The following is a 14,331-nucleotide window of genomic DNA, read 5'->3' as shown; positions in this document are numbered from 1 at the left end:
CTTAAAACTTAAGTACCATGCCCTACTGGCTTCAGCAATCATGGATCTCCATCTTCCCTCTTGTCCCACTCACAGTTTAGTAAGTCATTGACCCATTCTTCTTACAGCCACTCAGAAAGGCTATCAAATATTTTCTCTATATATCTTCCTTAGTTTCTTCCTTTCAGTTTTCACTAAGTGTTCAAAGCTTTGTCTTCTCATTTGACGTCCAATAAACTTTTTTTTTTTTTTTTATTTCTGCTCATCTAAGAGCACTTAGACATTTGTTAGTCTATCTGTATAGGACACTTTTAGCATTCACCTAAGGAACCACATTTCTGCAGCATTGATAACCTCTTACACAACTATGGAAATTATAGTTAACTTCTTATATTTTTATTGAACAATGTAAAGACTGTTTCTGATGAAGCAATTACTGGTTATATTATATATCGTATCCATGCAAAATGGTTGGTTGAACCAAATAATTATAGTTGTCTGATTCTGTTGTTCTGGATTTGGTGCTGTATCTTCTCCAGTTTCTCTTGGCACCTCTTTCAAATAGTGTGCATCCGCAAAAAATATTTTTTGCCAATGTATGTATATTGGATACTCTTTTGTTAATATTACTGACAAGATTTATCTGTTTCTAACTAAATGTGTAGAACATAAGTTAATATGAAGTGAAATTTTGTTTAGATTTCTATAAGGATAACAATTACCAGCAAATAAATCTATCATCTTGTCTATAAAAAAAAATTTAACTCTAATGAATTAGTTCTGACAGTTATTTTTCAGTTAAATTCCATGAATTTTTCTATTAGGTTTAGAGTATTTAAGTGGTAGGAGCTTGCCAACTGTATATCTAAAGAATCTATGGAGCTAAATCTATTTCATTGTGTTTCTAAAATATACAAACTCACCTCAAACTTAAGCTGACATTGAGACTCTTCATGTAGAAGCAGTTATCAAAGAATGGTATGTTAGTGATGTCCTAGCATGTATTATTGTATTGGAAATGTGTTGTGCGTGAGAAGACCCGGCAAGCCAAGTGAGATCGTTGCCAGTGCCCCTGAACTGGCTCTTGTGCGGGTGGCACATAAGATGTACCATCCTGAGCGTGACCGTTGCCAGTACCGCCTGACTGGCATTGTAGGGTTTTTGAGCGAGATCGTTGCCAGTGCCCCTGGACTGGCTTTTGTGCGGGTGGCACATAAAAGACACCATTTCGAGCATGGCCGTTTTCGTGCGGGTGACACGTAAAAGCACCCACTACACTCTCTGAGTGGTTGGCGTTAGGAAGGGCATCCAGCTGTAGAAACTCTGCCAAATTAGATTGGAGCCTGGTGTAGCCATCCGGTTGCACCAGTCCTCAGTCAAATCGTCCAACCCATGTTAGCATGGAAAGCGGACGTTAAACGATGATGATGTACCAATACTATTTATGGTGGTAAATTTCTTCCAGAAATTCTAAGTGTTTATGTAGAGAGGGCTCAGTAATTGTTATGTAGAATTCTGCTCATTCAACCATGGTAAATTTATTTTGTTTGCATCATTACTGCAGCACTACTGTCCAAGTCTCATAGTTTTGTGGTTGGTTTATTTTGAGGAGCTTGTGAGTGATATATTTTCTACAACCAATCTAGGAAGGCTGTAACTCCAAATAAGAACTAACTTGAACTATAATGGCCTACCCAACCCAGGCCAGCATGGTAAAGCAGACATGATAACAATGATTGTGTCTGTTAATCAAGTCTACTCAGTTCACTAGTTTATTAATCTATTGTTAGGATCTGCTGGGAAGTTTTGTATATGTCCTTCACATGGTTAGGTTAGGTAATCTACTCTGATATCGATCTTAGTCTGTCTAGTGTTTGTACTTCTTTTTTAGCTTTGTTATATGTGGTTTATGTTTCATATGTGTATGTATATATAATATATATTTGTATGTGACTTGTTGATGAGTTTAAAAATTTTTGAAGTTCTTTTCCTAGATTGTAAATCCTAACTTCATCATTTGAACCTCATATGAATTAACTTGAAGAATGTCAAAGTGACACAAAACCTGAATAGCATTGTGGTGAAGCTTTAGTTTTGAATGGAGAAATAAAATATATGTAGATATATATATCATCATCATCATCATCATCATCACCATCATCGTTTAACGTCCATTTTCCATGCTAGCATGGGTTGGACAGTTTGACTGGGGACTGGGAACATAGTAGGCTGCACCAGACTCCAATCTGATCTAGCAAGGTTTCTACAGCTGGATGCCCTTCCTAACGCCAGCCACTCCGAGAGTGTAGTGGATGCTTTTTACATGCCACCAGCACAGTAGCCAGTCGGGGTGGGGGACTGACATCGACCACGTTCGGATGGTGCTTTTTACATGAAGTAACAAGGATGTCCAGGTAACAATACATTACGGCAATTTCCAGTGGCTCCATTTAATCAATCAATGAAAACATTACATCAGTTTGAAAGAAACCACTCTCCTCAGAAGTAGATGACTATATAGATTTCCAACATAAAGGATAAACCATTTTTGACAAATTTATATCAATACTAGAAACCAAAATAATTACATTGTTTCTTTATGTTATATTTGTGGCAGAATGAGTTTAGGAAGAAATGCATATCGTATTAAGCCTACTATAATTTAGAGAGTAGTAGAGGAAGATAGTGGGGGGTCGAGATATAGGAGTCGTGGGATAGTTATTGATATTTAGAAGGTTTTATACAGCTTGTAGTTAGTCTACAACCATTTAGAATTAAATCCATCAGGAATTGTCAACTGTGTTTTAGTTGATTTGTCACCAACTAGAACAGAGTTGATAACTATCTCACCACTCCTATATCTCGCCCCCCCCCCCCCCCACATTTCTTCCTAAACTCATTCTGCCATAAATATAACATAAGGAAACAATGTAACTATTTTGGTTTCTAATATTGATATAAATTTGTCAAAAATGGGTTATCCTTTGTGTTGGAAATTTATATGGTCATCTACATCTGAGGAGAGCGGTTTCTTTCAAATTGATATAATATTTTCTAGCCTGGGCAAAGTTTAGAGAGCTCTTACCCCTGCTGGCGACAAAGGGACTCTCACTCAGAGTAAAAGGCAGACTGTATGACGCATGCGTACAAACAACCATGCTACATGGCAGTGAAACATGGGCTGTAACTGCTGAGGACATACGTAAGCTCGCAAGGAATGAAGCCAGTATGCTCCGTTGGATGTGTAATGTCAATGTGAATACCCGTCAGAGTGTAAGTATCTTGAGAGAAAAGCTGAACATTAGAAGCATCAGTTGTGGCGTGCAAGAGAGACGATTGCGCTGGTATGGACATGTGGTGAGAATGGAGGAGGATAGCTGCGTGAAAAAGTGCCACACCCTAACAGTTGAGGGAACCCGTGGAAGAGGTAGGCCCAGGAAGACCTGGGCTGAGGTGGTGAGGCAAGACCTTCGTACATTGGGCCTCACCGAGGCGATGACTACTGACCGAGACCTTTGGAAATGTGCTGTGCGTGAGAAGACCCGGCAAGCCAAGTAAGATCGTTGCCAGTGCCCCTGGACTGGTTCTTGTGCGGGTGGCACATGAGATGCACCATTTTGAGCGTGGCCGTTGCCAGTACCGCCTGACTGGCTCCTGTAGGATTTTCGAGCGAGATCGTTGCCAGTGCCCCTGGACTGGCTTGTGCAGGTGGCACATAAAAGACACCATTTCGAGCGTGGCCGTTTTCGTGCGGGTGACACGTAAAAGCACCCACTACACTGTCTGAGTGGTTGGCGTTAGGAAGGGCATCCAGCTGTAGAAACTCTGCCAAATCAGACTGGAGCCTGGTGTTGCCATCCGGTTTCACCAGTGTTCAGTCAAATCGTCCAACCCATGCTAGCATGGAAAGCGGACGTTAAATGATGATGATGATGATGATATATATATATATATATATATATATATATATATATATATATATATATATATATATATATATATATATATATATATACACACACACACACACACACACACACACACACACACACACACACACACATACACACACACACACACACACACACACATATTATATTGGGGTGTGTGTGCACATTGCATTGAGCATTTTCTCATCATGTTGGTATCCACAAACTCGTGTACTTATTTAGCACTGTGGACCAGCTCATGATGGTAAATAGCAGTAAATTGAATTACTATTTTCTTCTGAAGATTTGGCATTTCAATGTAGTTATGCAATCATCTACATAACGATTACTGCACTAGTGAAATACATGTAAGTATAATGTAATTTATGAGGTTATAATAAAAGGACAAACTAAATTTCCTATTCTTTCTGCTCTTTTGTATGTATATATGCATATAAATATCAAGAGAGAGAGAGAGATAATACAGTCATCGAGTGAATGATGTATTACCATTTTACATCCTGAGTTAATAAATAGCTCACTACCAGGGCTTTGTGGTACTCTAAGCAAGGTACTAAATTTTATCCGTCTTTCTTACCTAGCGACAGAGCTGGTAAGAAAGGTGAGCACCATGTGACATCATCAGTAGTGCACCAAACTTTACCATGCAGATATCAAGCCTACTTTAATGATATTATAATAATTATAACATCTGTATTTATTAGCCTTCTTATTTGCTATCATTGATGTTTAACTGTTGTGTTAGATATACCATTTACGCCTTATCACTGATTTTTTTTTTTTTTAATTTGTTTTAGTTAAATCCATGTTTGTTGCTTTCGCTCTAGCCTTTGCACCTTCACCACTTTTTATTTCTCCACATTCCCATATTTTTTTCTAGGGTCACAGTAAAAAAAAACAGGTAATTCATTTAAATATTACTTCATTTCATAATCATTATCTCATACTTTCATTTTATGTCTCTTTCGATTTCCCTCTCATTTTTTTCTATGTTGCTCATTCTCTTTCCCCATTTCTCTCTATCTCTCCTTCATTCTCTGTCTTTCTCTAAACTTTTTTTGTACGCATTGTTTTCATTTTCTATCAACCTGGCATCTATAATAGTCATTTTCTGATTCCTATCAAACATGGTCTACTGCTAAATTCAACAAAATGGGAAAGCATTTGCTTTAATTTTCATTCTCTGACCATCTTGATCTTTTGTAATGTGTATTACACTAATAAATAACCAACACTGAATAATAATAATTAACTAGAATGCTATGCTGTAATAATCTTTTTTTTTACAAATTAATTTCAACTCCATGTCATCATCATAAACCTATTAGCTTCCTTATCTTTCAACTTGGTTGTAGTAATAAGGTAGACTGAATGTCCTGAGAGACTATGATTTAGGCATCATTACTTAATATTGGCATTAAGCTGCAATTTGTTATATATGTGAACACTGTGCTTTTGGTTAAAGTTGAGCGGAAGGCATGAATCTCATTTCTATTTTCCTTTATAAGTGCATCTTTACTAATTTGAGTCATAAGATTTAGGCTATATTATGGTACAGTAATTGAGCTGTGGCTATGCTGATAAACCTCAATCCTGTCGTACAAGGTTGAGCTGTAAAAGGATGCCGAACAGAAACAAATATTAAGAGGAATAAAAGAAAACATGAAGCTTGAAAAAAATACGTTGTCACTCCTTCTCAACTGTATTTATTTCATTGACTCCGAAAGGATAAAAATGAAGTAAACGATGGCAGGATTTGAACTCAAATGTAACTGGTTGTAACCAAATGTTATAAGGTATTTTTTCTGATACCCTCCCAGTTCTGCCATCCACTCAGACATTTATAAGAAATTACTGTTACTAAAGTTGCCATCTTCAAAAGATGGAATAAAGTGTCAAATTTAAGAAGAAAAAGTAATATCCTAGCATGGCCATAGTTAGATTGCTAAATCCAGTAAAAAGAAAAGCAAAAGAACAATATATAATATATAGATAACTTGATGTATGTATGTACATATGATTCTTCAGGGTTTAGCTTTAAGGACTTGATAACCCAAATGTTATAAAATTGTTATTAAAATAGCTGTTCTTAAGTTAATATGGTCAAAAAATTTAACCCTCCAGTCTGGTGGTTCACAACTGTTTGACTCATAGTGTAAGAATTCTATTGACAAACATGAATGTTTTGTAATTCCACCCATCCCCTTCTCTACCTCCACTGACAAAATTGTTTTAAAAATACAAAACCAAAAGCAAATCATATCATGGGAAAGGAATGAAAAGATTTTTTTTAAATAATTTTAACCATGTATTATGACTGAATTAGTCATAAGTTTTAGTAAAAAAAAAAAAAAAAAATGTTAAAAGTGCAGATTGCCATTTTGTTTGAACAGTATAAACTTGACAATGAGAGGTTTGTGTGCATATTCTTGTATGCATTAGAGAGAGACACTCACCTACAGGCTGTCACTTATTAATTCACACACTCTTTCTCTCTCACATGTCACTATCATATGTTGCAATTTTTGCACAACATCCTCTTTTTATATCATTGTTGATATGTATTTTATTCATATATATATATATATATATATATATATATACACACACACACACACACACATGCTGGTGGCTGTAATGGCTTGAGGGCAGTCTTGATATATGTTACTCATCCCCCTTTTATACTACTAGTTTCCCACCACCCACCCACTCCTACTCCAAACCACTTCCATCCCTTATTCCCATTACGCTCCCCTCTCTACCCACACTATTTTCACCAATCACTTCTTTTCTATTCCTTCAGTTACCTCTCTCCTCTGCCATATTCCATTTTAACACCTCGCATATCTCTTCTCAACAAGTGTTAAAATGTCCTCTTATATCTGCCATCAAGTCCCACTCACTGTAGCTACCCTTATCCACTCCTGTGTCTTCCTCCTCACCACTCTTACACCTTGCACATCATCCCTCTACATTTTGATCTATCTTTCCTGTGTCACTTCTCTCTCTCTTACTCTCCTCATACTGCTATTTCCCCCGTCAACTACACCTCAACTCTTGTTCACCACTCACTTCCTTCACCTCTACCTCTTTCTCTAACCATCTGTTACTCTCTCCTCACACACTAATGAAAGTACCCTCTCTTTTCTCCCCTCCCCTAACCCACTGTCCGAATCTTCTCTTATGCTCACCTACTTGTACCCTAACAGTTTGCCCTGATATGCCACCACTACCATCTTTATCTCCTTCAAAAGTACTGCTGCACACTCTTATATAATGTGTGATAACTGTGTATCTTCTTTAAAGCAAGACACTTATACCTGTCCCTCTATCATAATTTAGCCTTATAACACCTGGCAGAAAGCCACCTCCCCCTCTCAAATACTTCTCCCAACTTAGTAGTGAGTGCTTTTTCCATTTTCCTTGTCCATTTTGTCTTGCAAGTTATTTGACAATGTTACAAGTGCCAGAAGCATGAAAAAAGCACTCAGTACACACTGTGAAGTGGTTGGTTGTTAGGAAGAGCAACCAGTCATAGAAACCATGCCAAAGCTGACATTGGAGCTCGATGCAGCTCTCCAGACCCTGTCGAACCGTCCAACTCATGCCAGCATAGAAAACAGACATTACATGATGATCACACACACACTGGTGTATATATTATAGTGAATTTGGCTATGTGTTTATCCATGTTTCCCAAAATTTAACTGAATAATCTATTAGTTTCTATAAAAATAGTGCTGGTCATATGACAATAGGGTTGAGTCACATGACATACAACACATTTAAGGTTTGCAATACTGCAATAACAGGAATATTCTATCTCCATTTTCAAACTCATCTGGGTCCAGTTTCACTGTGTGGCACTTTGGGAAGTGATTCTACAATAGCCCTAGGCTGACCAAAGCCTTGTTAGTGAATTTGCTTGTTGGAGCCTGGAAGAAGCCCACTGAATGTGTGTGTGTGTTTGTCTGTTTGTATCCTTGTTTTTTGTTGTGGTGAAATCCTGACACCCCTATGGGATAGCAAGTGAACTGTCCTAAACCTTATAAAGGCACATGCATACTGACAATGTGAGGTACAGTGTGGTGTGTGCAGTCATAGAAGTCGTTGAAAAGAGATATAAGTTTGTTACTGATTTAGTTTTTGTAGTGTTATAACACTGTTACAGTGTAGTCTATATTCAAACTTCAAGGATATAAGAGTGGCAACGAGACATTTGAAGCTCACTGTGGACATTCTTAGCAAGGAAAGCCTATTAGCTTCTGTGATACAGTTGTAGTAACAACAACAACAGCTGCAACTACAACAAAATCAACAGTCCAAAAACACTTCAGGTTCGTTTTCGGCAGACGGAGTTGCTAATTCAATTGAAGAATTTACTTATAATCCAGAAGAAGGCATTGCATTTTCTGCATACTTCAGAAAGTATAAAGGAATCTTCAAAGAAGAATGTAGAAACTGGACAGACAAGAAGAAGGTACAACTTCTTTTAAGGAAATTATCACCCACAGAACATGAAAGTATTGTTATTACATCCTGCCAAGAAAACCATCCAAAAATTTTTTTGAGGAAGCAACCTGTTATCTAAAATATTCAGTGAAAGAAGTTCACTATTTAATATTCACTGAAAGTGCTTGAATTTGATAAAAAAAAGAAAAGAAATCAAAGATTTTGTTGCATATGTCAGAATCATAAACAGAGAATATGAAAAATTTAAATCAAACAAATTAACCCCAGACATGTTCAAAACTATCTCTACAGGCAGTGGCTGAAGAATGCCAAAGGATTGTAAATTTACGACAGGACACAGAAAAAATTGGAAAAGATTATTCAAATATATATATGTGCCGATCTGTAACAGATAAGAAAAAAGAAAAACAACAATCAAGACCCAAACCATGCTATGAGTGTGGAGAAATTCATTTCAAAAGAAACTTTTCTTTTAAAAATTTAAAATGTTTTGGATGTGGAAAAATTGGACATAGGAATTCACATTGTTGGGTGAAACAAAAAAGGTCAAACGAAAAAATATTCGAGAAAGAAAGTATTCTTAAAGTGAAGCACAAAAAGAAAATTTGTCTCAAAAAAAAAAAAAAATGTGAATATGAGACTACAGTTGGACAAAAGTAATGATATTACGATAATTGATGATGATATATGGAGAAAAATAGAAAAGCCTACATTGAAAAATGCTTCGAAAATTGCTAGAGGTATTTTCAGGGAAACAATTGTAATTTTTGGGCAAAATGATAAGTGAGGTGACATTTCATGGAAAAGACAAACCTATTTGGTACAGACTGGATGGAACTATTTAATTTATGGAACCTCCCCATAAATATTTTTTATAATAATGTAAACGGTTCTTATGCCAGTTCAAATAAGGTGTTGGAGGATTTAGAAAAGATTTTTTTCATGATGTTTTTGCTGAAGAATTAGGCAAGAGCACCAAAACAAAAGTAAAATTTCAAGTGAAAGAAAATGCTGTACCAGTATTTAAACCAAAACAAGCTGTGCCTTTCACAGCATTGAATCAAGTTCATTGAATAGGCTTGAAAAACTTATAGAAAAAATTGATTTTTCAGAATGGGCATTGCTAACTGTTTATGTAAAGAAAAAAATAATGAAATATGAGTATGCGCTGACTTTTCAACAGGCTTGAACGAATGTTTGATGACATGCAATTTATTACCTATTACCAAGTCTGGAGGAATGTTTGTGAAACTCAATCGAGGAAAATTTTTTTCAAAGTTGGACTTGTCAGAGGCATATTTACAAGTCGAGGAGGAATGTTTGAAATTATTAACAATAAACACCCATAAAGGTTTATATAAATTCAATTGACTTCTTTTTGGGATAGAGGTGGCACCTAGTATTTTCCAACAGGGAATGGACACTATGCTTACGGATATGGATTTCGCTACAGCTTACTTGGCTGTTATACTCATAAAAAGTGCATCTCGAGACCAGCATGAGGAACATGTTAAAAAGGTCTTTGAAAGAATAAAGGAGTATGGATTTAAACTTAGTGAGGAAAAATGCGAATTTTTCATGCCAGAAATAAGCTATCTAGGGCAAGTTATCTATAAAAATGGTCGCAGTCCAGATCCTTCAAGGTCAAGTGCAATAAAAAATATGCCTCCCACAAAAGATATTACAACATTACAAGCATTCTTGGGATTTGCAAACTATTACCAAACATATGTACCAAATATGCATGAGCTAAGAGCACCCCTAAGCAACCTATTGGAAAAGACATTAAATGGTATTGGTCGGACAGGTGCCAAAAAGTGTTTGAAAAAATTAAAGAAGTTTTAACATCAGAACTGTCATTATCGCACTTTGATCCAAATTTTAAAATAGTAGTAGCATCAGATGCTAGCGAAAGTGGTATAGGAGTGGTAATTTTACACAAGTATGAAAATGGTAGTCTAAAACCCATCACTCATGTTTCATGTTCATTGTTGGTGGCTGTAAAAAACTACAGCCAAATTGAGAAGGAGGTGTTAGCCATTATTTTTGCGATAAAAAGGTTTCACAAATTCATACATAGAAGGAAATTCAGTCTGCAGACAGATCACCACCCATTGTTGTCAACTTATGGATCGAAAAAGGATATCCCCATACATACAGCCAACCGATTGCAGCGCTGGGGGACAATCCTGCTAAATTATGACTTTAAGATGGAATTTCTACCATCGGAAAAATTGGGACATGTGGATGGGATGTCAAGATTGATACCTAAATACAATGAACCATTAGAGGACACAGTAATAGCGACATTAGAAGCTGAAATCGGAATAAAAAATATACTCTGCATCATAGTATGCGAACTATCTGTCACTTGAGAGGAAATAAAATTTTAAAGCAGAGAAGGATGTGTTCATAATAATAATGAAAAATACAGAGATCAGAAACAAATACAAAAGCTCATGTGGCCAAGCATAACACAGTTTTGAAATGGTATTTGATATGTGATGACGTACTTATGTACACTCAGAGGGTTGTAATTCCTGTTTCTTTTTAAAATTGTATGCTAAAAGAATTCCACATAGGACATCCAGGAATTGTGAGAATGAAAGCACTGATGAACTACATCTACTGGCCGAATATGGATCAGGATATTGAAAAATTGGTGAAAGCCTGCAGGGGTTATGCCCTCGCAGCAAAGGCATCACCTATAAAAATTCAGCATTGGCCCAAGACTGACATACTTTGGTCCAGATTATACATAGACTTTGCAGGACCATCAAATGGGGGGCATTATCTAATAGTTTTGGATAGTTACAAGAAATGGCCGGAAATATATAAATATAGGAAGCCAACCTCCAAAATAACAACGGAATTTCTGGATTAACTTTTTGCGCGATATGGCGCTATAGTGTCTGATAACGGAACACAGTTCACGTCAAAGGAATTTAAAACCTTTTGTAAAATGCATGCAATGGAGCATATTACTACTCCACCATACCATCCGAGGTTGAATGGACTAGCGAAACGTTTTGTAGACATGTTTTAGAGTGCACTGCAAAATCTAGGAAAGAGCTACAAGCTGATACTGCATTGACACAATGCCTAAATGTCTATCAAATAGCTCCTAACCCCAACACCACTTCAGGTACGTTGCCAGCTGAACTAATGTTCACCAGGAAAGTCAGGTCAGTGTTTGACAAATTACTACCGGGGAGAGAAACACCAAAAATAATATGAAATACTTCAAAATCAGTGACAAGGTGTTTTTTTTAAAATACACAAAAATGTTAAGGAAAGTTGGGAAAAAAGGATAATAAGTAAATGTTTAGAAAAAATATCATACATGGTAAAAGGGCATACATGGGAACACGAAAGACATTTAAACCAACTGAAAGAAAGGTTTATGGAAGAAAGAATAGACATGAAGAACCAGTGGAATTTCTGTGACATTTTTGATGTCCCAGTACCTCAAGGAATAGTTGAGCCAATGAGTACATCGACTAGGAAAAGAAAACAAACAGAACTTTTGCAAATAGAGCCAAAACAAAAAAAATATTCCAATTTCTTCCCGGGGAATTAAGAAAAAAAGATGGGGTGGGCAGAGAGGTGGTAATAAGTATATAATAAATATAAGAAAAATACTGATTTCCAAGGAAAATCAAGTTCAAAAAGGGGAGATGTGGTGGTGAAATCCTGACGCCTCTGTAGGATAACAAGTGAACTGTCCTAAACCTTATAAAGGCGCATGCGTACTGACAGTGTGGTGTGTGCAGTCGCATTTGTGAAGGCAGTCGTGTAGTTTTATAACACTGTTACAGTGTAGTCTATATCCAAACTCCAAGGATATAAGATTTTTACGTTACATGTACAAACAGTGTCGTTCATTTCCAATATTATGTGAAAACATGTCTGATGAAAAACCTTAAAGAAACTCCATAAGTGATGCTTAATTCTTTCAAAGGACTGAAGGCAAAAAGCACTGGTGTATCCATACTCACAGATGCTGCAGAATACTGTTGGCAGAGCCCATGAAATGGACCTTGTTCTAGCCTTTTCTCTCTTTCTTTTCTGTTGTAGTTTTCCACAATCTTTCACTGTTAGTCACTGTCTTTTCCCATCCAGTAGCAATGTCACATAATGGCACCATTATAATGGGAGTTTTGGGTACATTTGCTTTCACTCTTTGTTGTAATGCACAGATTTAGGGATCCTAGCATTTCCTATATGAATTACATCTCACTTAAGACTAATACATTTCCTGTAAAGTAGGCTCAACATTAGGCATATTAGAACATTGCAGGACCACATAGTTGGGATTGTAGTCTTGCCAAGACTTGTTCATTGTATTTCATAAATAATTAGCAGTTCATCAGCTTTTGATATAACCAACAAAATAGTGTATAGGTCTGGGCAGAGTACAGCAGACAGGATAATAGTACTGCTTGTTATACTTAGCATTTTGTTGATAGTTTTATGCCATGTTATTTCTGTAGTCAAACACTAAGCTTCTTAGATGTGATCACAGTTGGCCGAATGTGGTGAGCTGATTCCACATCCAGACTTTTGTCATCAGAAATCATACTACCCAAATGTGTGAACTGTTTTACTGCACTTAAAGGTTAATTCCTGATCAGGACGATTTTACATTCATGTTTCATTACTCTAGGTTTAAGACGATAAATGACTTTGGTCTTTTGTATGTTAATCAATAGACCAAGGGCTCTTGCTGGAAATGAAATTCCACATCTTCAATGTTCTCTTGAATGCTCGACTTGACCGATTGTCACGGCAAGTCTAATTAATGGGATCAGTAACAGTACAATCAAAAAAGAATGACCCAATTAATCCTTTTGATGATAAACCACACCATACTATAGCTACAGGTAAATTAAGATGATGTTCCTCTGTAATATATGACTTTTCAGGTCCCCAGTAGGAGCAATTGTGGCACAGATTTTCTTGAACTCTAGCAATATGTTTCAAGTATCCTTTCTTGTTTTGTGGGGCTCATTGATGTCTATGGTTTTCCGGAACATTTCATGTGGACATTCTGAACAGTTCCATTTGCTTCAAACTTATCTCTAATTTGAGTGATGGGAAGTAGCATAGGTGGATCTGTTTGAAACTTCACCCTAAATTATCTTTATACTTCAACTACATTTTTCAACTTCCAATAGCACTTTAGGATAAATTTCCTATGTTCAAAGCATAGTCTGGTTCCCTTCATCATTTCCAATGGGCTAAATCTAAAAAGAAAAATGGAAATTGAGTTATCAGCTGTTAAAGTGTGCATATATTTTGTGGGGACACCCTGTGTGTACACACACAGTCATCTCTCTGGGAAGTTATGATGTGTGTGTGTGTGCATATGCATGCTTGCTTTGATAGTATGCTATGATTATGTTACTATCCTCTTCAGTCATCAGAATGGGAGTTACATTAAAGTCACGAAAAGTTGTCATCATTTAACACTGGTTGTCAGTCAGTTTGACATTTGGGCTTACATTATATCATAATAATTATCGAATTACATGTTAGTTTACAAACTGATTTATATTGTATGATAAATCAATTTTTAAAATAGTGTTCCATACACTCATGATTTATGTGAGTACCAGTTATTGAATGTGTTGTCATAGCTGACCAGGAATTGAGTTATATCTCAAGGTGCTAAGTCTTCACATTCGGTTAATTCTTAATCTTTTACTTAATATTATTTTTAGAAACAAATATTTGATTAAATGTGTCACTAAACTACTGCAAATGAGCTACAAAAGATCTTTTTATATATATATATATATATATATATATATATATATATATATATATATATATATATATAAAAAGATCTTTTGTAGCTCATTTGCAGTAGTTTAGTGACACATTTAATCAAATATATATATATATATATATATATATGAAGAGAAAT

General features: G+C 36.1%; 1 protein-coding gene across 14 annotated transcripts in view; it reads left to right on the top strand.

Moving 5' to 3' along the window:
* The window catches only part of LOC106876198 (nuclear receptor-binding protein), a 126,581-nt gene that overhangs the window by 29,377 nt on the left and 82,873 nt on the right, over positions 1–14,331 (top strand). For 12 of the 14 annotated variants that reach the window (XM_014924652.3, XM_014924651.3, XM_014924648.3 and 9 more), the window contains exon 5: positions 4,810–4,830. The exons of the other annotated variants lie outside the window; for them this stretch is intronic. In XM_014924652.3, coding sequence (XP_014780138.1) covers positions 4,810–4,830 — 21 coding nt within the window. The remainder of the gene's footprint in view (positions 1–4,809; positions 4,831–14,331) is intronic. 14 annotated transcript variants of the gene reach the window in all.

This window comes from Octopus bimaculoides, chromosome 9 (genome assembly GCF_046866305.1).
Source record: "Octopus bimaculoides isolate indiv1 chromosome 9, ASM4686630v1, whole genome shotgun sequence".
Classification (NCBI taxonomy): Eukaryota; Metazoa; Mollusca; class Cephalopoda; order Octopoda; family Octopodidae; genus Octopus; species Octopus bimaculoides.
This window is presented reverse-complemented; position numbering and strand designations above follow the sequence as displayed.